The 27,989-nt window shown below is 38.1% G+C and overlaps 1 protein-coding gene across 4 annotated transcripts in view; it reads left to right on the forward strand.

Moving 5' to 3' along the window:
* The first annotated feature begins 1,587 nt into the window (after positions 1-1,587).
* Positions 1,588-27,989, forward strand: part of LOC132399784 (cadherin-4-like) — a 689,576-nt gene continuing 663,174 nt past the window's right edge. The window contains exons 1-2 of one of the 4 annotated variants that reach the window (XM_059980521.1): positions 1,588-1,813; positions 2,074-2,188. In XM_059980521.1, coding sequence (XP_059836504.1) covers positions 1,760-1,813; positions 2,074-2,188 — 169 coding nt within the window. In that variant the 5' untranslated portion in view covers positions 1,588-1,759. Of the gene's footprint in view, positions 1,814-2,073; positions 2,189-2,231; positions 2,608-11,380; positions 11,508-11,664; positions 11,708-27,989 lie in introns of those variants that run through there. The other 3 variants (XM_059980522.1, XM_059980527.1, XM_059980526.1) reach the window with 3 other exon arrangements.

Genomic DNA, 27,989 nt, shown 5'->3' on the forward strand with positions numbered 1-27,989 from the left:
GGTGCTGGGGAGTAGGTACAGAGGCAATGTCAGGGCTAAGTTTTTTTACTCAGAGAGTGCTGAGTGCATGGAATGGGCTGTCGGCAGTGGTGGTGGAGGCAGATATGATAGGGTCTTTTAAGAGACTTTTAGATAGGTACATGGAGCTTAGTAAAATACAGGGCTATAGGTAAGCCTAGTAATTTCTAAGGTAGGGACATGTTCGGCACAACTTTGTGGGCCGAAGGGCCTGTATTGTGCTGTAGGGTTTCTATGTTTCTATTTAATTTTATAATTCATAGTAATCTTACTGTATGTCTGCATTATACTGGCAGTACTTGACAACGCAGTGATAATAAACCTGATTCTGATGCTTATGACCCATCCCGGACACCGCAATGTATGTCACCCCAAGAAAAGTGTGCCTGCGTCTTTACTTTCTTAGAAGGTTAAGGAGGTTCAGCGTGTCATTGAATAGCTACAAACTTATACAGATGTACTATTGAAAGTATTCTGGCCAGCTGCATCATGGTCCTGTGCAGCAAAGTGAATGCTCTGGAAAGTAGGAAGTTTAAAGAATAATCTACACAGCCCAACAGATCAGAGGCACATCCCTCCCCAGCATCAAATTGATCTACAGGAGGTGCATATCAAAGATCCTCACCATCTGGGCTTTGCCATCTCCTTGCAGCCACCATGGGACAGACGGAGCAGAAGCATGAAGATACACATCATCAGGTTCAAAAATAGCTTTGGTTATTGAACCAATCTGCACAACCTTCATCACTACCTCAGTACAGCAACACTACGACCATTTTAACCAATTAGCTTTTTTTTCCATTCTTGTGTAATTTGCATAATTTATATTATTTAAACCTACTCCTCTCACCTGGACTCACTTACCTTTTGGTTTCTGTCCTCTTCATTTAAAGCTGATGAAGGGTCTGGGTCCAAAACATCAACTGTTCATTTATGTTATTGTTACTTCAGATTTCCAGCATCTGTAGTCTTTCTAGTGTCTATCTAAGCTCATTTGCCTCTCTTTGGTCCATATCTCAAACGTTTCCTACCTATGCACATCAATGAGTTTTAAACCATCTCTACTATTTCCTCTGGCAGTTCATTCCACACACTCACCACTTCTGTGTGAATGAGTTGCCCCTAGGGCCGCTTTTAAATCTTTCCACTCTCACCTGAAAACATTTGCCCTTCAGAATAGATAGTATCGATATACAGTACGTCGTTCAGATCATATTATAAATCACACAAACATGTTTTAGGCATTCTGTAGCAGTATGCAGTACTGTAGAAATGATTCAATATTAAAGAGTGGTGGTATTAGCGAGAGGCTTCTGATGTGGGATCACTTCTGTCGTAGGAATACTGGGGAATGCAGTGATTTCAAACGGCCGTATTGTGGGTGGCTGATAGCTGCATTGTCATGTAAGTCCTTCGGGGGGCTAATCTTCGCTTTGTCATAACCCCACCAGTACCGCTCCCCCCCGCCTTACCCTGGATGGGCGGGACTGCTGACGCGCCGACGGCCGGGAGGAGGAGGTGGTGGTGGAGCACGCCGCGCACCTGCAGCGTGAAATTGACACAGACACAAGAGAAGAGCCCAGTGCAGAGAGACAGGGAGAGGGAGCCAGCGGCGCCGACTCAGCTCGCAACCGCTGCTGGATGAGGAGCTGACACCAGCACCAAAGAGGGCTTTTATTTTAATTTAAACTTTGCCCGACTTTTTTTTAATGTAGGGGGAGGGGGGGTTACACTGAACAAAATGCTAGTCTCCGCTGCCATCCTTCCGATCGCGCTGCTTATTTGCTCTGATCGGGTGAGGAAATAATTCTTGTTAATTGCTTGTGATAAATGTATTTGGTTGTATAGAGCTCGCGAACCGCATAAAGCACTGCTTCATCGGACGTATTTCTTTCTCTGCATGTTAGTTTACATTGCAGTCTTCCCGATTTTTTTTTACATTATGTTCTATGCTCGTTTTCTCCCCTTTCATTTTTTTAAAAAACCTGCCCTTGGTCCGAATAGTTTTAACCAGCAATAAGTTTGAATGGGGTATTTTGTGCTTGATCATCTCAGGCAACGGCGGTGGATGCTGAACGAGGAATATCCTCCTGTAAAACTGGATTTTCCGAAGATGTATATGCAGCGATTATTTCCAGGAGTATTTCTGAAGGCCAGAGTTTCCTTAAAGGTAAGAACAGTGAGATGCTCCAACGGGATCCTCTATCTCCAGGCAAGCTGCGCCCTGCACTGAGGGGGAAACATTCATCCCTCCTGACTTCGGTGGGGAGATTGGAGGAACCGCAATTACCCTGATCATCGGGAACATTAACTCCTCACCATCATCCCGTGCGACTCATTAGCTGTAATAAAACTTTCATTGTCTACTTTTAGTTTCTGGGGAGATGGTGTGGGTTTGTGTTTGGACTGATCCAAAATACTGCAAATAGGGTCTATCTACGCTACCAGTCCGATACTGACCGGAGATCTGCGGAACCGACTCCTGCCTTGTAGGACCGCTAGTTATTTCTTCTTGTTCGTGGATGAATTTAATGGTTCTGGCACATTTCGGTTTACACCCTCCGCCCCTTTCCCGGACTGTGGTTCTAAGTGAGTTTGAAAGCTGTCCAATGACATTGAATGGAAGAATTCATTGTTTAAAGAAATTTCGCTTAGTTCTCAGTCTGCGTCCTTGTGTGAATGTGGTGTCACAGTTTGCACCCTTCAAACTTTGAAACCTGACAAGTATTTGTGCAGTGATGTGGGAGAGAGATGGCTGTTGTGAAGGGATGTGCTAAGAGCTGGGTTGGTACTATTATACCGCATGCGTCCAAATTAATTGCTTGCCCACTACCTTGTATCACTGGAATTCCTCCCGATATTTTGTTTGGTGCTGGGAGGATTTGTAATTACAATGGGGAAGCCATTGCGGATTGAAACTGTGGATAAGGGTTGAAATTTTTATTACATGTGCCTGCATTTCTGAGTAGTGAAACCATAGAACACGTTTATTACATTTTGTGACTTTATTTTAACTTTGATCTTTTTTTGGTCATCAATTAGAGCAACGTGTAAGGAAATACGACATTTCTGATAATGATATAGGTGATGGATCGGAAATAAGCTAGCCAGGTCTCGCCTGGCTAACTCTGCCCATTGCAGTTTCGTAGTCCAACGGGGGTAGACTTGGTTCCAGGAGGAGAATTATTGAAGAGTTATTGATGGTTTTTAATTATGGCTGCAGTGTGAATGACTCGAACAGGCATTTTCTCTACGTAGATGATAGTATCCTTTCAGAAAAGGCGGATACTTTGAAAGAATACTGTTTTGATGAATCCCGGGCATACTAGTTATTTTAGAGGGGGAAAAATCCTCTTGGAATGGTACTGTTACGTTGACAAAAACAAGCCGGCGTTTCTCTTTACTATGGATGGAGTGATGGAGGGATAGTGGGGAAAATACGTTTGAAAACGCACCAGTGGAGTAACAGTCTAAGCAGTTTTGTATGGAATGCAGTGTAGTCTGTTAAAAGTTCTCTACCAATAGATACATTGAAAATTTTGTCTAAAATCGAATATGTTTCAGAAGAAGGTACAAATTTTGTGAGATGTAAATTAATGTTTCAAAATATTTGTATGGTATAATACTATTAGAGTCAATTTCATGGTATCGCAGTAATAAACTAATCAATTAATTCTGCAGCCCGTTTCAGTGCTGGAGATTTAGACTATAAGACCGAAACAGAACATGCCCCTTTTGCTTTCCAATGTAGTTGACATTAACATTTTAATGGCATAATTTTTTTTCAGGAAACTGAATGCATATTTTAAATTGATATGCTATAACTTGGACTATACATTGCTGTGTAATATACAGTAAATATTCATACCAGATGTTCTTAAAGCTTCAGCAGTGTGAAACTACATGTATTTACCTGATGAAGGAATGAAACAAAAATAAGCTTAGTTTTATATCATACAAGAAACATATTCAAGTATCAGAAGAATATGTAAGGCAGTAAACTAGAATTCTATATTTTACATAGATGTTAAAATGCAGTTTGTTAGGGTGTGACTAAAGTATGTAACTTGTTTGTTGGCATCCAATATAATTGCACAACATGTGAAGAATTAGTAGGTTTGCACTGCTGCTATAGCTGTTCTTGTGTTATCTATTTCAACTTTACCAAATAATTGAAGTTCCTTGCAAATGAACAAATCCACATTTTTGACCTTAAGAATTTCAACCGAATTACTAAAACTAGTCAATATTGCAGTTAACAATTTTGTAGCCCCGAATACTAAAGTACTCACTAATTACAGACTCATTCCCATGACAAGTTACAGTAGCACAATTTTCTGACTAAAATTTATTTAATTATAATCTTTAGGATAAATTTTAAAAAAGGCTTACCCCCTTTGACTTCTTTGCATTCTCTTGTTTTTGCAGTTTGAAATTCTTAACTTGGTGTAATTAAATCCAATTAAGTCTAACTTTTAACTTATTAACTAAATAGACTTAATTTTAAACCTCTCCTTTATTCAGCTGCTATCACCTATGTTGAAGATGAAAGAAGTTAAGAAAAATAACATTTATTGAGTGGAAACCAATTTGAATTGATAATTTTAGCAGATGGTTCCATCATTGTGCAGCAGCAATGTACTGCTGCTGCACAACAATAAACATCACGACATATGCTGGTGGATATTAATTCTGATTCTGATCATTGATCCACTTAATCCCTAGCATGTTTTTCAGCATCGCCTGAGTGAGGTGTGCCCAGTGAAGAGTGTATGACATTGCTGGTACACGGTAGCTAGCAGCATCTTGACTTTACTGGAGTATTGCATAGGTGTGAAATGTCAAGGGAAGTGAGAAGTTGGCATCAGCTAATAGAGACCAGTAATTGATGCACTGATAAATGGGATTTATGGAATTGAGGTAAAAAGGAGTATTTGCATGAAAGAATTGGAATATTAACAAAAATAAATACTCATTGCTGTTCCTGAAACCTATTGACACCTAAGCGGATGCTTTCGGATTGCTTTTCTTTTTTTAAATCACTCTATTCAAAGATGAAGTTTTTCTTTAATCCTTGTTTCATGAACCATGCATTTGATTTGTTACTGAAATATATTGGTCACAGATGGTCTGTGTATGTGCAAATACAGCTTTAACATTATTCATGCATGCAGACTAGATAATTTAAAACAACAATTGTTTTTTGTCACTTAAATCATTGCAAGGATTTTAATTAAAAGAAACCCATGTTAAAATGTCTCACTATTTCTCAGATGAGATCATCAATACTCAGAACTCATGAATTTGCATTTGTTATCTCTGAATGTAGCTTTGTAATACTTTATCAATAATTGAAATTGTTTTGCTTAAAATGTATTATGTAAGGTATCTGTTGGATTAACAAGCTATAAACCAAAACACCTGTATGTATTTTCTAATCTCATTTATACTGCAGGAGGGTCCAGAAATTCTGTTTGTCAACATCAAATTGCACCCTTAGCCAGTCCAATTCTTTTGTCTAAACTGAGCTTCTACCAATTTCTCATTGGTTGAGGAAGGGTCTTCAAGTTGCATTCTTTTTTCTGATATCAGAATCAGATTTAATATTACTGGCATTTGTGAAATTTGTTGCTTTGCAGCAGTGGTACATTGCAATTCATAATAAACTATAAACTTCAATAAGTATATATAAGAAAATTAAATTATAGTGTTAGTTATTTTAAGAGAGGAAATTATAGTGAGGTAGCGTTCTTCCCTTCTGATGGCGGAGGGGAAGTAGCTGTTCCTGAAACACTGAGTGTATGTCTTCAGGTTCCTGTACCTCATTGATGGTAGCAATGAGAAGAGGGCATGTCCTGGGTGATGTAGGTTCATAATGATGGATGCCACCTTTTTTGTTTCTTGACGATGTCCTAGATGCTGAGGAGGCCTGTGCCCATGTTGGAGCTTGAAAATTTTATAACTTTCTGCAGTTTTCTTTCCACATCCTTGATGTGCACTGGTATTGATTATCAGTGAGGAGGACGAGGAGGCGGAGATGTTATTTCCAATCTGCACAGATTGTGGTCTCCTGTTGAGTAAGTCAAGGATCCATTTGCAGATTGACGTACAGAGGCCAAGGGCTTGGATGTGTTTACTAGTGCTTCTGCAACTATCCTCTTAAAAGTTTTTTTCATATTAAATATTTAATTCACTAAAGCTGTTTACCAATGGAAATAATTGGCTCAGCAATTTAAAGACTTTGGCATATCTAGTTCCTTGTAGATGGAAAACAGGACATCCTCACTGAAAATGCATTTTGATAATCTGCTTTCAACATCATCACAGAACCTTTACCATCTTGCCATTCTTAAATACAGCAGAGTAATGGGATGGCACTGTTTGTTCCTCAGGAAACGTCAAATCCACAGTTGTGCACAGTAACATGCACAAGTCTGATACTTTTTAAAGATGAAATGACAGCACATCTGACTACTTACACCACAGTTGGGTTTGCCATTTAGCTGAATGGCAGGATAGTGACTCACTGAGTGCAGGGGTGAGATGTACTTTACATCGATTCCTTAGCTTTTCTGCATGGAGGACTGTTCCATTAACGACTGTCCTATTCATTTGAATAGGGTCACTAGGATCTGGGAAAATATTTACATTTTTTCTTCAGTTTCCATATGTTTTAATTGGTACTTCAACGTGGTCATTTTGAGAATATTTACATTTTCAAATACTGTTGTATAGATATTTTAAAATTGCTAGCCATCAATTCATTTAGAAAACTTTTTTCAGAGGGGGCCAGAGTGAGGCTAGCTTGCTATGGGTAAAGTCAGTATAAATGGGTGTGGGCAATCAGTATTAACTCTAGGTGGTGCAGAGTTCTCCAGCTCGATATTTCTAATGTGAACAAAATAATTACATGCAATTATTCCTATTTTGCTGGCACATGGAAGAGTTTTTAATTATGTAAATTATTTTTAGCAGAAACTTGAACTGTAACCTCATCTGCACAATTACCTGATTACACTGTAGTATGCAACAAAAAGAAGTGGTGAGGAAATTTAGTCAATAGTTTGCACTGTTTGAAAATTTTATGTTCTTTTGTCTCAGTGGCATAGTTAATCTGTTAATTAGGCAACATTTTTCTTCATTTTATCAAACAGAGCAGTTCACAACATATAGCCACTTAAGAGCAAGTTATATGATTTCTAAGGTTCTTGACGTAATTGATGCCTTGGGATTTTGCTCATACTAATTCTTCAGTGTTACATCTTCCTTTTAAGTTATGCTACAGATACTGCAGAGGTAAGGATAACAGAATCAGTGCAGTTCACATTTTAAATAAATCCATTAGTTTTGTCTCATTTAAGCCTGTGTTTGAATGTTAGTCTACACACACTCTGTTGAATTGGAATAATAAATTCAATAGAATATGATTTGTAATTCTTACTGGTTGCAGGATGTGATCATCAGTGGTAGGATCTCCCCAGTGGGTTTCATTGCTTTATATAGGCTAGAGTTTTACATTTAATAAAGAAGTAAGTCTCTACAAAGTTGGGGGTTTAAATCTGCATCTCACAGCTTTAAGAAAATGTCCTATTCAGCCCCTAACAATCTATACTTAATGCTTTCATATATGGAAGGCTTATAAATCTTCTGAGGGCTGAAGTTCCTTTTTTTGTACATTTTTACTTGCTCTTTGTGCGTATATCAGCTAGAAGAAGAAATCTTGAGCCTGCTGAGGATGGATTTGAAGCTAAAGCCTGAGGTGGTGGTTGTATTTCCAGCTCTCGGGCATTTTTTTTGCAGAGTGGCTTATGTACTTGCCCGAATTGAAATGTAACATCTTTTATTTGGTGATTCTGGGTGCTGTGCTGTATGTGGCAATTTTAATGACCTGATTCTTTCCACTTTTCGCCCTAAAATTTGTTCTTAATAATTTCCTATTTCTCATCAATGACCAGGTGTCAGTGAAACCTGGGAATTTCATTTTGACGTATCTGTTGGTGGTACTTGTTTTCAACTTCTACCATCATTCTTGCTTGCATCTGCTTCAGGCTGTCTTCGTTTCATTTAAATTAATACTAAGGTGTCTGATTCCTAGAAATTTTGTAATATAAACCTTTACCTCATTCCATTCAAAGATCTACACTTTGTTATACCATTCTTTGAGACACCAACAACTTTAACTTGAAACATGCACACCTTGCTGTTAAGGGGAAAAGAGTGCTGAGAAGATTTGAGGTTGGGCCTGAGCTATGGTGAAGGGTTAAGCAGTTTGGAACATTACTCATTGGAGTGCAGAAGAATGAGGGGTGATATTACAAAAGTGTATAAAATCATGAGGGCCCTAGATGGTGTGAATGCACATATTATCCTGGGGTAAGGAAATCAAGAACTACGTGACATATCATTAGGCTGATATTGGAGAGATTTAATCAGGCTCCAAGGAACAATATTTTTTACCCAGAAGATGGTCCATATGTGGAATGAGTTTCCAGGGGGCTATGTATATTAAGAAATTTTAATGTCTTGAAAGATGCATGGACATGGACATTTTGGAGTGATATTGTCTAAACACCAGCAAATATGAGGGTTGATTGATGTTTGTGGCCTAAGGTAGAAGGAGTCAATTTTAGAAAACCTAGCACATTTATTTTTCAACATAGTCCCCTCCTACATATACACACTTAGTCCAGTGGTCATGAAGCATACAGATTCCTTCTTTGTGGAAGTGGCCCACAGCAGGGGTGATTGATAAGTTTGTGGTCTAAGGTAGAAGGAGATGGTTAATAACCTTCTACCTTAGGCCACAAACTTACAAACCACCCCTGCTGTGGACCACTTCTGGAAGTCCAAGACGCCAACTTCTACGTTTTGGGCTGAGACCCTTCAGCAGGGCTGGAGAAAAAAAAAGATGAGGATTAGAGTTAAAAAGTCGACTGTACTCTTTCCCCTAGATGCTGCATGGCCTGCTGATCTCAGATCAGCAGATCAGATTGAAAGTTAAGTTGGGCTAAAAGGCCTGTTTCATGACGCTTGTGATCTTCATCACTACCTTACCTTTTGCCCCCCAATCTCAGTCTTGAGAAGTTGCAGCCTTCACAGTAGTATTCTCTGGGATTAGCTTCAGATTAGTTGCATCAAACATCAGAAATATTGAACCTGTCCACTTTCAAAAACATTCTTGAAGGACTCTAGGTAAAACTTGAAAATAAGGGTGATCCCATTTTCAACTGAATTGAGGAAATACTTTACACAGGGAGTGGACAACCTTTGAAGTTCTTGTCCCTGAGAAGAAATGGAGGATCATTTATTGAATTCATTCAAAATGACGACTAATGGACTTCTGAGCATTATTGGAATAAAAGGATGGGATAACTATGGTGGAAAATGATGCTGAAGTAAATGACCAACCAGGATCTTAATGAATGTTAAAGCAGGCTTGAAGGCTGGGGTGGCTTACATTTGCTGCATGCTTTTTTGGACCACGCTTCTTTTCCTAATCCCTGGTGGAATGTTTCAGGACCCTGCTTAATTTAAATAAAAAGGAAATAGGCCTTAATATTCATCTGGCGCCACCTATATATTTGCAAATTGTACATTTGTAAATATTCCTCTGACAGTTAATTATAAATCTAAGTATAATGATGAAGCTTGATTTTTACAGTTTTAATAAATTTTTAAAAACAAATGATTTTTAATAGCTAAGAATTAGATTTTTTGAATTAATGGTAAATTTATCATTTATTGGTAAAATTACAGTTGGAAAATATTTATTTGAGTCTTAAAAATTGGTTGCAGCGTTTCAGTCTTGCTTCCTATTGGATGACAGTCATGGCATAGAACTGTCACATCTGCTGCTAATTAATGCAGCAACCTATTTGAGGAGCCAAAAAGACTTTTTTTTTGCTGGGAACTGGAGGCTTGTTCTTTTGCAGTGGGAAACATTATCAAAGTGAGCAGTGTACTGTATGTGAAAATACACCAAGCATGATCTGAGAGTGCTTTAGGGGTGTGTATAAATTTTTTTTAAAAAAATCCGTCAGATGCTTCCATTCAGTTCACACTGCAGAATGTCCATGTTTTCTAAATGAAACTATAGGATGCACTACAGTAACTCATCAAAGCACTGTTACTGGCATCTCCACAAACCTATAACCTCTTCTGTGCAGCAGACACGAGGGAACATTGCCACATGCAATTCCTTTCCTTTAACTCCTTGGAAATGTATCAGTGTCTCCTAGAACTCCCCACCAACACACTCTTTACTGCATAACTACTGCAGTTCAAAAAAGCACTTGCCCAAACTTTTGGCTTTGCCACTTCTCTGCAGCAGTTTGTGTTGGCCCGGCCAATGACAACCAAAGCCTTGTATGGATTTTTCTTTTAACTTTTTTATTACTGATGCAGGCCTACAAATATATGAACATAACTAGATGGGAGAGATTTAGTGGTTTATCCAGCTGGCTCCAGATGGTTGTGGGCAATTTTATGACTTGATGAAGAGAATGAAATATTTATGATTTTAAAGAAAGCATTTTATGAATGCTTAAAATATATTCATGGTTACAAAGATCTGTAGGTCAAATGATTTCAGTTTTATTTCAATGAACTGACTGGAAAGCAAAGCAATCAATCAATTTGTGAAATGAAGCCTAATGTATCTCAAATTGTTTTTTGCTTCACTCCTAGCAAAGCTCAGGGATAATATGAGTGATGGGTCTGTTTACATAGAATTTTACAGCAATGTAGAGGCTCTTCGGCCCACAATGATTTGCCAACCTTTAAACCTACTCTAAAATCAGTCTAACCTTTCCCTCCCACATAGGTCTCCCTATTTCTGTGGCCCATGTGTTTATCATTGTGTAACAATGTGGCACATTGTTTTGTGGTGCATTTCTATTGGGATTGTGCTAGTTTCAGCAAATCTGAACTTCAAATAGGTGAAAATACGATTGGAAAAATCTTAAAAGGATTCTTTAAATTTTGTTGCTCTTCCAGGGCACTTAGTACTCTGTGTATCTGAATAAACTTGCTGCAGAAGTCCAACCTAAATCAAATTTACAAGTCCATGAGCACATATTACTAACTTCATGTTTTGAGTCAGCGAAATGTATTACCTGATGGATCAAACTGTTTTAAAAAAAAATACAGATATCCAAGCATTTATTTCTTGTATAGTTAATAATGTACCATAATAACTAATGGGAATTTTTAATCTTTTTATTTCTCCCCTCTTTGGGTAGGAGCCACTTGCAGAGCAAGTTCAAATTTACATGGGTCACTGCCTGATTCCCTTCTGACTTTTTTTCTCTTTTCTGTGTTCTCCAGCTTGCCTGAAATGTGCTCTCTGTAAGACACAAGAGGTTTTATTGAAATGAGACTAAGCCTTGTCATTGCAAATGTATTTTAGTTATAATGTTGACTTTTGAACGGGCAGCCTTTCCCAGTGGGAAACCCAGAAGGCAGCAGAAATGACCAAAAGAAAAGCCGTGGTAAGCTTTAATCATTATGCTGTGTGGATGAGTGACTGGAGAGAGGATACTGGAGGGTAGCAGCCGGAAGGAGTTTTACCATGCATCCAGGAGTGTTTTTAGAAAGTTGATAGGAGAATAATGTACATTAAAGGCTATTTAAAGATGCTTAACGAATTAAATTTCCTGATGCACCACACAAGAATGTCTTTGTTAAATAAGTAAGTTTTATTTTCAGTCATGCATTAGAGGACACTGTGTTGAAGAGGTATGGAGGACAATGCTGTTTTATATCCATGAGCATATGATGGTGGATTATAATTAGAACTGTAGTAGAAACTTGATTTAGAGAAACACATACCTTGGAGAATTTTGAGAATTTGTAATGATTCTAGTTACATATTTTTGTGAACTTTGGAGTCTTTTAACGAGAGATGGTCACAAAGCTCCCTATTTCATTCTCTGTACTGTAGCCGAATTTTTCACTTGCTGTTACTAAGTAACTTCTTGCACTACTTCAATGACATTGGAACCTGAGCTGCTGAATGCCTGCTAGATGTGAATCCTGCAACTTGTTTTCAAGTACAGAGTAGATTCATTGCAATCTCTACTCCTCCCTCTGATTTATTTAAAGGAAGAATGAAATGTTTCCAAACAATTGTTTTGAGCTTGACCATACAATGTAATTGAACATGATTGTTGATTTGATGTAATTGTTGATTACATGTTGACCAACAATCAACATGTAATTGTTGATTTTCTTCTTTTGCTGAAGTAAGCCTTTGCCATCCCCTATGTTTTTGGGTTACTTTAAGCTATGTAGATTGTCAGATACAATAGGAAGGGTCACCAAGCTTCTTTTCAGCTGTGTTGAACATAATTTCTATATGAGCCACTCTACTTAAAGTTTGGTAATGATTTAGAGATATGACAGAAGATCTTTATTCAAATGTGTATCTAGGTTGTTAGCTTTATGATTAATTAAACTTTCATAATGGCATTCTTCCTGAAATTTAAAGGGAAGTGTAAAAGTTCAGGTCAGTGCTGCTTTAAGTAGCTAGAAATCCCAATAGATCTCTAATGTCATAAAGGAAAATGTAACAGAACAAATGAAGACATTTTTTTACATCATTGTTACATAATTTCAAATTGCAAAGGATATTTGCTGACTTCTTGCCTATAAAGCCATGAGATAAGTGGTGTGAAATTGTAAAGTCACTAAATGTGATGGGTTTATAGTGTCAACTTTGTTGTTAAGGCAGCAGATGGGAGCTCTTCATATGTTTGTTCAAAGCTATGGAAGAAAGATGGATTTTTTTCCTCTTTGGGGTGTTGAAGGTGAGCTTTTACAACTGCAGATTTGTGATGAGCTAACAATGATATGAAGAAAATCTTAACGAGAAAAATTATGACAAACTTGGGCTGGTACTGTAACAAAATCTTTAATTTACCAATATTGTGGGCACATTTATTCTCTCAAAACTGTGGGATTGGAACTAATTCTAACTAATATGTAAAATAACTGTGAATTTGACATTCTGTGTAATTACGCTGAAATGCAGTTTTTTCGATATGTTTCATTTTATCAAGCTAAATATAAATGGCTGGATAATATTGTTATTATGTGACATTTTATGGTGCTGGTGGTCGCCTTCATCCTTGTCGATCTTCTGTTTTGTGATGTTTTGGTTTGTATTGCAGCTGGCCATTGTCAGAAACCAAATGCAGAGATCATGCAAGCTGATTGTTTATCAGTGATCAACACAAGCTGTACATTTCCTTTTCCAATTACTTTGGGATTTTTGCTGATGAAGAACTTGATTCCACAATGCAAAGTATTTCAATTTCCTTGGGAACCAACCCAAAAAAAAAGGGTTGGTTTGGGTTCTCTGGTTGTCTGAGTAATATTGTGAATGCTGATCAACTGAAGCATAACACTTAATATTTTGCATCTTTCTTCAGTTGATCCCAAAGTAAAAGGAGGAAATAAACTTGGAGGGCACTTGTAAAATAGTGATTGTGAACAAGGAATCATCCAGAGATAAATGCTTTATTGTGAATGATTCAACAGTTGAACTTGAAAACCTGCTGAAATATGGGGCTCTTCAGATGATGCTGACTAAGAGCAAACAACGGCTTACAGTGATTTACTTGTAGACTAATATTCTTTGAAAACCTAATATTCTTCCTTAAATACAGAAGTTACCAAGTTATCCTGTTAATTATTTAAGTGTTTGTATATTCCTAAAGTATTTGGCTGTTTGTTGTGTTGTGGTAGTCTCTAGTCCTGAAGGGAATGTGATACCTGAATTCAATTCACTTGTTACTCTGCGAAATGGTCAGTTCTGTATCAAGTCCTGGAATAAACTTGTCATAAATTATGTCAGGGATAAATTTGGACTTTTCAGAGTGACTTGGGATGACTTCATATTGCAGATGTTGTTGATCTCTGCTAATTCTCACATTCTGCTGAAAGATGTTTACATGTCAACATTTTATTTATTTGAATTAGTCTTTGAAAGTGTCTTCCCATTTGCTCAAACACAGCAACTGTAAATTCAGGCTGTTAACTGTTTTCATAAACATTTAGATTTTGTTGGATATCTGACAGTTATTTCTTAACAAATCTTGTGACATCTTTATTCAACGTTGTCAGCTTGTTGTTCTTTCTATGGTTACTTCTGTATCTAGTTCATGAGATTCTCCATTCTATTCTAGTTTCTTCTTCTGCAGTCACTTAGTGAACATTGCCATTATGTCTACTAATACGTTGTTTCTCAGAATTCATGTAGTTGTGCTTGGAATAACCTGTCAGGTTTAAGTTTTATTTTCACTACACACCTCAAACTTTTGTGACAATCTGGATATGGTACTAGCAATTGTGTTTTGCTTGAAGAGCATTGCGGAATGTTGTTATATTTGAAGAAAATCGCCCATCTTGGCACTGTGGTAGTTGTGATTGATCTGTGACTAGACTGCAAGGTCTTTCCTAAAAAAAAAAGTGATAAGAGATGATCATTCTTTATTTTGTTCACAAAAGCTTTTTCCCCCCAATAGACAGGTCTGATTCACTTCTGAAGTGTAAGGCAAATCCTAACTTTCTTCTAGTCAGAACCCTTGATGTGACTGATAACAGTGCTCACTTTGCAGTTTGAAATGTCACACACAAACTTTAATATCCCAATGTGTTGTAATGTTTGAAGGACGATGCATTTGCATAAAGTCACATGCTCTCTGATCCACCATCTGTTTTTTCTCATCTTGTGCTGCTGTCGCAGTGATTTGAGCACAGTCGCCAGACTTGGTAAGAATCATGAGTTATATAAAACAGAATTCCCCCAACAAATATCTGAATATTGTGCATTTTCTTGTCTTGTACAATGGCTTCAGCTTTGACCTTGACATATTGTGTGATATTATTGTCAACCACCAATCCGTGATTGACAATTTGTCATTAAACAGAAGTATTTTTAGCTGAGTTTTATAATGATGTAAGGTTAATAGTCTTCACCATTTACAACATTTTATGCCTTGAAGCTTTTTGTCTCTGTTGAATGGAACATTTTTGGTAATTGGTGCTGCACTGCAATGTAGTACAAGAGATTCCAGAGCCTTGTGTGTATTTATTATGAGGTAATGTTTAATTTCATCCTCCATATTTAAATGATTCCAAACATGTGACAAGTCTTGCATTGAACAAATTGGCTTTCATTAATCCTTTGGAAAGGATGTTGATGCCAGTACTGGGAACTGTTCGTATTCAGTTAAATGTTTAGCCCTCCAATTGATCTTTAGTTCATCAGCCAATCCTTGCTGCTTGCTGGTTCCTACTGTTGGTTGTTCCAATTAACTATTTATTACAAGGTGTTTTTGTTTGACCTAGCATCATGTTTAGTATTTTCCCAGAATATGTTGAGACCAAATGTGTTCTCTGTCATAGAACTCAATCTATGACAGAACAATCTGATGTTAGAGGCATTTCTTTTAATTTGTTGATCTTCACAATGACTTTAAAATCCATTTTTGTTTAATTTCCTGCTGTTTGAACACATGGCACAGACATTCTAAGCCTTGCATTGACTGTTTCAATTAATCTTGGGTAGGTTCTATTTCTGTTTTCCTTCTGGAAAAGCTTTCCCTCTGTGATGGGCTTGCTTTGTTTACCTTGTTTTCACAGCCTTGGCTTTGTGTGCCTTTTGCTTTGTCTATCTGCTGATGTTCAAGGTACTTTGCTGTCTTTTAAATTAGCAGGTAGGCAGTCAATGGGGCCTGTTGCATCAGGAGCAAAGATATTTTGCTGTCTGAGTGAATGTAATGCAAAGCTTGCCTGGGAAGTTGTGACTTCGCTGCTGACTGTAAGTGCTGGACATAGATGTTGGTTAAATTTCAAAGCCATTTTCATTAAATTCTCCAAATGATGTGCAACATAACACTCTTTATACTTAACAATTTGGGCATGATCCGCTTGTTATTCAGAAACATCCAATCCATCCCACAGTGCATTATTTAAGAATTCACCAAAGTTGCAGTGCCTTGATAAATCCTTTAATGCAACAGGAGTGATTCACCAACAGTGAATTCAGCTTTTTGATTCATTGTGCCAAACTTTTAATGCTTGTCCATTTCAAATGTCTGTGGATTGCAGTAATCCTCCTACCAGTTTCTGCACTATCTTGGTAAAAACAAAATCTCTGGCTTTCTGTAAAACTGCCAGATTAGTAAGCATGAGAATAAACTCCAAAACCTATCTCCATTAATAAAACCATCACCTTATTACAGGTTAAGTACCCCATTCCAAAATCTCAAAACATCTGCAATCTACTTTTGTTTTGAGCACTGACATGAAGTCTGAAATGGAAAATCTACAAGGCGCTGGAAAAGCTCCCAAGCAATGCGTGGGTCTCTATGCACCACAGACAATTCTCACAAGTAACCTCACATATGCAATGAACAGAAGTTCATTCAAAATTGAAAAAATTGTCTAAAACAAAAAGTGAATATCTTGATCATGTATCGAAGGAGTTGATTCGTTGACATTGGGGTTAACATATGCCACTTAATGATATGATGATCATGAAACAAGTGAAGATCTATCATGATGAACTGAAATTTGAAGGTAACTGTGTGGGAAACTATTACCTCCAACGGGATCCCACCACTAAGCACATCTTTCACTTGCCCCTCCCACCCCACTTCCAACTTTTCGCAGGGATTGCTCCCTCCACAGCTCCCTTGTTCATTTGTCTGTCCCTGCTGATCTGACTCCTGGCACATATTCTTGCAAGTGGAACAAATGCTACACCTGCCCCTACACAATCCTCCCTCACTACCATTTAGGGCCCCAAACAGTCCTTCCAGCTGAGGTGACTCTTCATCTGTGAGTCTGTTTGGGGTCATATATTGTGCCCGGTGATCCCGGTGTGGCCTCCTGTATATTGGTGAGACCCAATGAAGATTGGGAGACTGCTTCACCAAGCTCTGTCCACCAGAACAAGTGGGATCTCCCAGTGGCCACCCATTTTATTCCACTTCCCATTCCCTTTCCAATATGTCTATCCATGGCTTCCTCCACTGTCATGATGAGGCCACACTTAGGTTGGAAACAACACGTTATTTTCCATCTGGGTAGTCTCCAACCTGATGGTATGAACATCAATTTCTCAAACTTCTGGTAAAGGCTCCCAACCCTCTCCCTCCCCCATTCACCATTTCCCATCCCCTTTTCCCTCTCTCACCTTATCTCGTTGCCAGCTCATTGCCTCCCTCTGGTGCTCCTCCCCACTTTTCTTCCATGATCTTCTGTCTCTTTCACCAATCAACTTCCCAGCTCTTTACTTCATCCTTTCCCCTCCAGGTTTCACCTATCACCTGGTGTTTCTCTCCCCCCTCCCCCCACCTTTTAAATCTACTCCTCAGCATTTTTTCTCCAGACCTGCTGAATGGTTTTGGCCCGAAACAGCAGCTGTACTCTTTTCCTAGATGCTGCCTGGCCTGTAGAGTCGCTCCAGCATTTTGTGTGTGAAAATTCAGCAGCCTGGTTGCAGAAACTTAAGAAAAGGCAAAGCAATAAATTTTTAAAGTCACGCAAAGGCAGAGAAAATCATTTGAGTTTGCTAATATTGTCGATAATGAAAATTAAACTTCAGAACAAGGGTACAATGCTGATTGTTTTTACATCTTGCATAAAAACATAGAAGTAGATACAGAGAACTGTAACCTTTTAATCGAAGCATGTCCTCGTAGGTGGAGAGTGAGAGCCTGCCGCAGTTTGTTGTTCAACAGCTGATTCAGGTATTCTCCCAATGCTGCTGAGCTGTTTTTTGTTACCCTGCTCACATTATATGTTCATTATATTAATAGTATGTAATCACTTTTTACTGTCAACTACATATGTGTAATGAACAAGTAACTGAACGAGTGCGATTAACAGAGACTGCTTATCGGTAGCAAGTAAATTCAGAATCGGAACTAATGGCTATCTCATTATATATTTATAAAGTCTGAAACAAGCATTTCAGATGAGGGATGGTTAACTTGTATTATGAGTAGTCAATATCTTTGTATTTTCATCATGTTAAACTGGAAAATGGGATTGCATCAAGTTGGTAGACTGGGCTGTTTTCAAGGACTTGTCAGATGATCTGAATGAATACACTACAGTTGTCACAGACATTATCAAATGTATCTCCACAAAATCATTCAGTCTTCCCCAACCAGACACCCTGGATGAACCCTGAGATCTGCAGAATGCTGAGGACCAGATCAGTGGCACTCATTTCTGCTGACCAAGTAACATGCAAGAGTCTAGGTATGATCTCCGGAAAGCCATCTCGCAGGCGGGGTAGCAATTCTGGATTAAACTTCAATCACTAAAAGATGCTCGACCGCTGCGGTAGGGCTTTAATGGTGTCACCTCCTATAAAGTAAACCGGCGACATAGATGATAATAGGGCTTCGGTTCCAGATGTACTCAATACCTTCTGTACTCACGTTGCTTGTCAAAACATGGAGGAACCTTCAGGAACTCCCATAGCCCCCAATGACCCTGTGATTTCAGTTTGTGGCTGACGTGACTGCCTCCTCAGGAGGGTGAACCCATAGAAAGCATCTAGCCCAGATGGAGTCCCTGGCTGAGTACTGAAGACCTGTGGGGATCAACTGGCTGGAGTGTTCACTGAGATCTTCAACCTCTCACTCCAGCAGTTTGAGGTACACACATGCTTCAATTATACCTGTGCCAAAGAAGAATGTGGTAATCTGCCTCAGTGACAATCATACTGTAGCACTTGCATCCAAAGTGTCAGATTGGTTTGAGAGGTTGGTGATGAAGCGTATAAACACCTGCACAAGAAACAACTTGGATCTGATCCATTTTGCCTGCTGGCAATATAGGTCCACAGCAGATGCAATTTCATTGGCTCTTCACTCAACCTTGGAACATCTGGACAGCAAAGGTGCACACATCAGGTCACTCCTTGTTGACTACAGCTCAGCATTCAATACCATCATCCCCTCAAAACTAATCATTAAGCTTCAAGTCATTGGCATCAATACCTCCCTGTGTAATTGGAACCTTGTTTTGTCACTTGCAGACGCCAGTCAGTTTGTATTGGCAACAACAACTCCTCCACAATCTCTGTCAGTGCAGATACACCTCAAGGCTGTGTGCTTAGCCCCGTGCTCTACTTACTTTATACTTATACCTGTGTGGCTAAGCACAGCTCCAATGCCATATTTAAGTTTGCTGTCATTGTCGGAATCAAAGGTGGTGGGGGGGAGGAATTGAAAATCTAGCTGAGCAGTGCCACGGTAACAAACTTTCACTCAATATCAGTAAAGCCAAGGAGTTGATTATTGACTTCAGAAGGAAGAAACTGGAGGTTTGATCCGGTCCTCATGGGGAGATCAGAGGTGAAGAGCAACTTCTTCAAGCACCTTTAAATTCCTTGGTATTAACATTTCGGAGAATCTGTCCTGAGCTAGACACGTAAGTGCATTTACAAATAAAGGCGCAGCAGCTGTATTTGCTTAGGAGCTTGCAAAGCCTAGGCATACCATCTAAAACTTGGACAAATTTTCATAGATGTGTGGTGGAGAGTTTATTGACACTTTGCATCATGGCCTAGTATGGAAGCAGCAAATCCCTTGAATGGAAAATCCTGCAAAACGTTGTGGATATGACCCAGTGCATCACAGATAAGGATTTCTTCTCATGTGATTGATAAGTTCGTGGCCTATGGTAGGAGATGAGTTATTAACTTCAAACTTTCTGCGTAATCACTCAAAGGGTTGACCAACATATGCATGTAACTAGAACTACATAACTTAACTCCTTCTACCTTAGGCCATGAACTTATCAATCACCCATCTGTGGACACTTTCTGGAGGTCCAAGATCTGTATGCTCCATGACCGCTGGACTGAGTGTGTAAATATGTTGAAAAATAAATGTGCTAGTTTTTGAAAATTGACTCCTTCTACCTTAGGCAACAAACTTAGCAATCGCCCTTCGTATTACGTATTCATGTATTTATTTATTTATTTATTTATTATCATTTCCTTTTGTATCTGCACAATTTTTGTCTTTTGCACATTGGTTGTCTGCCCATCCTGTTGGGTGGACTGTTCTTAATGATATTGTTATGTTTTTTGGATTTAGAGTATATTCATTGTGAAGACAATGTATTTCAGGTTAGTATATATATACTTAAATAACTTACTTTGAACATTTTTTCTAAAATGTTCTTCTTACCATGTACCTCATGAAAAAAACCCTCCAATACCAAATTGTACATTTATGTATTCTGTATCCTGTCTGGTTTGAACATTTCTTCATCTCTCGTTAACTAGCAATGCTGTTGCACAGCAAACACACTATAGTGCAGACGTCTTACTCTCCAGTGCTAATTCCCTAAGTATCCCATTGTTCCATGTTACAGTGCTACTGGGCACTGCAGATTATTATGCTGGTTTATGGATTCGCTATTCTGCTGGTCACTGAGTTCAGAGCTTTTGAACTCCTGTTGGTTTTCCTTACCATCAAGTTTATAGATTCATTGCTCTTTAAAAGTTATCTTCCAGCTCTCCTTTGTATTGTGAAGACATGCCACAATAATATAACTAATAAGAATTGTATTGTGGTAATTCCAGAAGGCACTCAGCTTTTCAGAAAGGATGTAAACACCTTTATTGCAGATTAACAATTACTGTGTACCAACATTAAGTTTCATGGACTCTAATATTTGTACATGCCAATAAACCACAGTTTTTGTTTCACCTGTTGTGAATAAAATGTGGGAGCCCATTCTAATTCAATCTGGGTGTTTGGAGGTTGTCTGTCATCCAGTGCAAAGTAGATTTTTACGTTTTGCCTCTTTATTGTTTAGTGAAAGATAAATGTGAATTAAAACTAGGTGAAATGTTCATTGCAGATCTACATGTTTATCCCCCTGATTTCTGTGGGCTTCTGGTTGGGAGCTCAGTGAACTCCTTGTGATCAGATTGACTGTAAATCTGAAATTCTTTTCGTTCACTGGTAGCTCTGGTAATGGAGATGATCTGTGTTTCCAGTAACTGCTTCAAAGAGCTGATGCACAGAGGACTGCAGTAATGTGGCCAGTGACAATCAATTTATCAAGATTATTAAGTTGTGTGTATTCACAATGTGAAGATTTGTTGACTGTTTCATTGTAAAAATAAAATTACAAGTGGTGACTACTTTACAAGTTACTGAAAATCCTGTAATCCTGGTTCACTGCTAGACTTGTGGGTGAATTTTTGAGAATCTCAAAAATTCTCACATTTCATGATAGCAGGCTGATTCTGTCAAGACTCTATTGTTTTCTCTCTAAGCTAGTGTGGAATGATGAAAGACATACTTTTTGCATAAAACTTGTCAAGGAATTCATTCAGTCATAAAATAATTTTTGTTTTGGTTTTATAATGCAGTTGTCTGTGAGTACTGCTATTTCAGAGGAGCACTTCTAAGATTTTAACTTTAAGGAAGTTTTTGTGAATGAAGAAGATGGGTGCGGATTTGTGTGTTTGTCTTCCATATTTTGATTCCAGCAGTTTTAACAGAATCCCTCTAAATGTGCACTCACTGGTCACTTTTGTACTTCCAAAATATTTTCACAAATTTTATAATATTTGTTTTGCATTGTGAGTATGAACAGTCAGTGGTGCTAATTGCATCAATAGTTGTTGAAGTTTTATGTCTCTGGTTTTCTACGCAGAATTGTGAAAGGATATTTAAGTGGTAAATCCATTTTTGAATCTAAATAATTTTTTAATAGGTGGTTTGACAATGCGGCTGCTTATCACTTTTTAGTACATCTAGGGGAATCATTCAGAAGCTGCTTCACACTGATGTTAGTATGTTGTGGATATTGCTTTGATTGACAAATAGTAGACTGATATTTGCTTGCTGTCTTATCAAGTGATGTGAATTAAATGATGAGTTTACAGAAATCATGAAACATTCTATACTTAACAGAATGGAACGGTTTCCCAATGTTCTTTCAGGGAAGGAAGTTTTCCCTTTTTTAAGTTTTCCATTTATGCAGTTTGGCAGCTTTTGGTTTGTTTTCAAAAGTGTTGTCCTGTCACCTGCACGATTTGACAGCAATAGAGCCTGAAAGATATCTGCCTTTGTCCTGGGTTGCTCTGCTGTCAAATCAGGGAAACTCCGTATGAGCATTCTATGAATTAAACTGATCTACTTAAAAGCAAAAGCAGTTCATACTAACCAGAACTGGGGCTGTAACATGCTGGCCATTAAAAGCAACATTTCTAAAAATAATAAGGTCTGAAATACAGTACTATGTATTAATATCAGCTGGAGATCTTTAAGCAATTGAGAATCTAAGAATAGTTTCAACACTGAATGTGTACAAATAATTTATAAGCATTACCTTTTTATATTTGGCCTCTATCTGTAAGGAACAGTGGGCACGAATGATAGCGTCTATGCCTGTAAACTCGGGCTTTACCTGTATATTTGGATTATAATACAGGACAATGGAAAATTATGTTTATGAAAGCTCTGGATAGTACTTGTTTGTCTGTGTGCTTAGAGATAGCATAATCTGAAAAACATATGGTTTGAAATGGGAGATTTAGAATCATTTACACATGTAGTTCTGACAAATCCATTGGAGAAGGTGGAGGCATGCTGCTTTGAATCCTTTGGTACAATGATGAACAAGGAATCCCATGTTAAATGACTTCATGAGCACAATTAAGTGTCTCCAATTTGAATTCTGGCCAATTAATGTCAATCCCCGTATTAAGTATGATGGCATGTTTACGGTTCAGTGGTGTAGCTTGTATGCTATACTGTATCTCAAAGATTTTGCTATTTTGTCCTGCATATTCTTTGAAATTCTTTCAGTAGAGCTGTTCCCTAATTAAGCCTTGAGCTAGGATATACAATAATGCATTTTATAGTAATGAATCACTTCAATGGTGATGATTTGCACTTTGTGTACAACAGAAGTGGGATTGACACTGGAGAGATATGAAAGATAGTAAATAATGAAAATGAAAAGAGAAATAAGCTTGGAAGCAGCGTGTAAGGATAGCTGAAGGTAAGTGTCTTGGACACCTATCAAAATGGCAAAATGATGCACAAGAACATAAATTGGAGGGGAAAGAGAACCAAATTTGTTTAATTTGGTAATTTTCCTTTTCCAATACAACATGTCCTTTTGTTCTTGGTTCACCCATTTAAACCAGTGACTTGATTCAAGAGCTAAATTGCTACGAACATAAAAAGGACAAAGAACAACTTCCAATATTCCTGGGCTTGAAAGTTTTTGAAATGTATTTTAATGTTTTGATCATAGTGTAGATCTAAATTCTTTGTTGCATTTGCCACTGTAGTGGAAGTTCCAGCAGTGATTCAGTGCTGGAAAGGATTCGTCTCCTTTATTTCAGTGTTTGTAAATGAGGTGTTTGTCGATGGTAGTGATTTCTTGAAACAATATAGGCAGCACAGGTCCTCCCCAGTTGCTGTGAACAATTTGTAACCCAAACAGTTCGCAGGTCAGAAATGTAGCCATGACCAGAGCTCCCACCCGGAGCCTGGAAATCCATCTTGCTAATCTCCCCAAAGCTCATCCATATATATGTGCTGTGTGTTAAGCCAGATGTTCACAACCTGCATGCTGATATCAGTTATCAGCTGGTTGGTTAAGGGGCAACATTCCCAGTGGGATATTACCAAGTTGAGACTGGTTTCACCAGTGTTCCAGTATGGACAAATAAATTGCCTCATGTATCTGTGTGTGTGTGTTTTTTTTTTCCACTGCCTTTCATGCCACTGGTGTTTAGGGCCACAGTGAAGGTCCTTCATCTCTGGGTGTGTTCAAACGAAGAAGAAATCTTCGTTGCTGTTTCTGTTTTGTTTTTCCAGTCGGAGTTATCAGCCCTTGACCTCAACACTTGAACCGGTGGACCACGCTTAGTATGTTCTCTACCCTTTGACCTGTTTGACATGGGAGACCCTACCAAAAGCCAAAGCCTAAATACCTGACTCCAGCCAGCATAGCTCGTCAGGTCATTAAGGCACACAAGCCTGCAAACCTTGACAAGATTTTGGTCCTCTTGGAGGATTTATCTGTTTAGATAGAGGGAAATTAAATTGCACCTCTGTGTGCATTCTGAATGTATATAATTTATTCATGAAGCCTTCATTAACAGCTATCTACAACTTGATATTGATGGTGATGGCATGTTAAATCAAAATGCTTTGCCAGAAATTTGTTTAGGGCTAGCGCAAGGCCAAAATGGAAGCTTCTGCTGTAATGTAGAAGTACCCACACTCAAGTATGGTTATTGCTGCAGGCTAATCCAGAACCTAGAGATTACATTAATTTCCATTTTGATTGGTTTCGTTTATGTTGGGCAGGTTCTGTTAGCCTGTCAGTGCTAGGTCATGTGCTTGTGTGTTGTTCTTAATGAATAACTTAATTGGAAAAGACAATGTAGGAGGCAACATTCGCTGGACTTGCTCTTTGAAGCACATTGCCTTGTTCATTTTCAAACTTCGTTTTTGTGACAATAGGGTGAGAGAAATTAGCTGCTTTATCTAAGCAGTGTGTGTGTGTGTTCATGTCCTGTCTGCTAGTGCATCTATCATCTATTTTAACTGGCTGGGAAATACAGTCCAGGTTTTGATTTTGTTAGATGTTGTTGATAATGTGATATTTGCAGGTTAAGCTGAAGTGCAAACTGATCCTGGGGCAATTTTTCTAAATGTGTCTACTGTGTTTGGGTGGGGGGGGGGGTGGAATCACTTCATTTAAAAGTCAATATTTTGCCAGTACATATGGCAGCAAAACATTTTGGGAATAATCAATCTGATAAGTATTTCTTAGGAGGTAGTAAAACTCTTTCACTTGTCATGGTCCATTTGTTTCTTCAGTGAAGCTGCCGACAGCTATGCGAGCTTTTTCATTCGCGTGTATTTAGATTTGGTATTGAGCCATGCCTTAGTTCAGCAGGTCTATAGTCATTAGGACATCATGATCATTCTAGTGAAATGATTTAAAAATAAGCTTCACAAATCAGAAGCTTGAAATGCATTGTACACAATTGTTCGCATTGTTTCGGACCTCCACTTCCTCACTTCATTGTATCATAATGTATCAGTTAAGAATAACCAATTATTTTTCTTAATTTTTTTTTACTGCTTTATGGATATGATGGGTAATTCCTTTCAATTGATAGCCAATGTCAGATACCTCGGGCAGCACTTTCAATGGATCTGTGCAATAATTGGCCAGTACTGAAATATCATGAATAAAGTGTAGCTGCAAGGAAACTGGTGAAGTGTTAAACTCTTAATGATGAGTCTTATTGTAATTAAAATGAAGCATTTTGTAGCACATCTGTATATTTTAAAAATTGGTTTGCTTTCACTTTATGGCTGGAAAAAATCTCTATGCTTTTCTGTTATTAAAGGGGTAATTCTTTTATATTTACAAATTAATTTAGAGAAAAAAAAATACTGGCTGTGTTAGGTTTCTTTTCCCTCCAGTTATTCAGTGGCCAAACTTGAGTGGAAATTGAGACGCCTGCTTCACAATTGCTGACACTGAAATTGTTTTTGTTTAGTCTTGCAAACAAATTATTGAAGAGTGTCTTAAAATAATTGCCTTACAATGAAATCTCATCACTTTCATATGCTGTGTTCTGCTTGAGTAAAATTCAAAGCCTCGACTGATATTTTGTAAATTACTTTGTAGATGGCATTTTAGCAGATTTGTGTCTAGAATGTTGGAGATTATGGAGTTCTATAGTGAAAACCAGCTGCAAACCTATTGCTAAACAATGGCAATTTATAATTTCAATTTAATTACTGGAATCTACTACATTGGAATGTTGGAAACGGTCAGTGATTTTTCAGAAGTAAGTTGTATAGATCTACGAGAGAATTATTCGGGGCCAAGGAAAAGAGCAGAAGAAAAACATTCCTAGATTTATCCTCAAGAAGCCAGTATAAACTCATGGGTTTTATGGATTTCTGCACAGTAACTATTCTATAACTTTATTCTGGCAGCTGTCACTTATCATTTTACTGGGTGGGGTATCTACCTCGTACTCATTATCTTTACCTCAAACTGAAAACATGATTATGGCATTCCACAATCTCCCAAGCCATTTGGTTTTGACAAAATAAAGTACTGCTGTGTCTATTTAAAAACTGTGTTCTATAAATGGTGCCAAGTGTCTTGCTATCTCCAAAGTTGCTTTTACCACACCAAGACTGCAATGTTTTGGGCATGCTTTGGGCGTTGTGAAATTGAATTGCTGTGGAAGTTGAGACAGTCCTCCTACCACTGATCTGATGATGGGCCTCTATAAGTATGTTTATCATTGTGCATGTGTTGTGCACAGAAAGAACCTTATTGATACCCACACACCTTCCCAAACTCTGCCTCTCTCCTGCGCAACCTAGTGTAAATTCATTGGATATTTAATAGGAAATGAATTGGTTCCAGAGCATGATGCTGCAGAATGTTTATCTCAATCTATTTGGTAAGTCTAAGATGATCAGTTCTACTCAGACACCAAACATGAGAGCTTTGAAATCTCAGACTCTGTTATTGCAAGAGGAGAGATGAACAGGGGAATGAGAGTGCTGGATCAGGAAAAAGCCGTTAAGATCAAATGAGTATAAGAAATGCAAGAGAACATTTTAAGAGAGAAATCAGGAGAGCTGAAGTGGAGTTGAGTTTGCTTTAGGGTAAGGGTTAAGGTGAAAGATAATCCCAAGCCTCTGTAGCTGTATTAAGAGCAAATGAATAGCTCGAGGCAAAGCTGGTCCTCTGGCAGTTCAGAATGGTCATCTTTGCAAGGAGCTGAAAAAGATGGATGAAATCTTAAATTAATTTTTTTGCATCTCTATTTGGGAGGCAGACACAGACTATAGAATGGAGGCACAAGTGTAGTGAGGTCTGGATTATGGAAGAGGAGGAACATGCTGTCTTGAAACAAATTAGGGTCATGATGAGGTTTTCCCAATGGACTTTGTGGAGGCAGATGCAGAAATTTCAGGGACCCTGGCAAAGATATTTAATGTAGAACATTATAGCATAGTAGAGGGACATTACCCCATAATGTGCTGACCTTTTTTTTTCTTTTTCAATCTTTTTATTGAATTTCATATATAAAAGAAACATAATATAATAATAAATAGGTTAGTGCTGACCTTTTAACATCACAATTAATCTGACCCTTCTCTCCTACATAGCACATAACCATCCGTGTATCTTAAAAGTCCATAAAGTATCTGTCTTTACCCACACCCCAGCAATCCATATAGGCACACACCACTTTGTGTTTTTAAAAAAAAAACTTGCCTCTGTACTTTCCCCAGTTACTTTAAAATTATGCCCTCCATAAGTCATTTATACTGTACTAAATAGCTAATAAAAATTTAATATAAATTATTTTAAATGACCTTACCTGTGGTTGCGATTCTAGAGGCTTAGCTCAACATAGTTGATACTGTTCCATTAACTACGCTGCTCAAAAAGCTCGAAAACTAAGCTAGGATATAACAGGCCAATGACCCTGATGTCAGTCCTGGGTAAATTATTGGAAGCTATTTTAAGAGACAGGGTTAATAAGTATTTGGATAGACAGGTTCTGATTGGGGACAGTAACCATGTCATGTGCAACAAACCTTAGAGTTTGTTGAGGTGATTATGAGGAAGTTTTATGAAGGAAAGGCTAATAATGTTATCAATGTAGACTTTAGCAAGGGCTTTGTCAAAGTCCCATGTAGGAAACAGCTCCAAAAGGTTAGATTAGGTCAGGTTGCTTAACATTCTGGATGAAGTAGTCAGCTGGATGGAAGGAGTAATGTTGTAGACTATTATATAAATAGGGAGCAAATTCAAACATCGAAGGTACAAAGGGACTTGGGAATCCTGCACAAAGATACCCTAAAACAAGGGTTGCCGACCTTTTATATACATGGACCAATACCATTAAG

Source organism: Hypanus sabinus, chromosome 9, assembly GCF_030144855.1.
Source record: "Hypanus sabinus isolate sHypSab1 chromosome 9, sHypSab1.hap1, whole genome shotgun sequence".
NCBI lineage: Eukaryota > Metazoa > Chordata > Chondrichthyes > Myliobatiformes > Dasyatidae > Hypanus > Hypanus sabinus.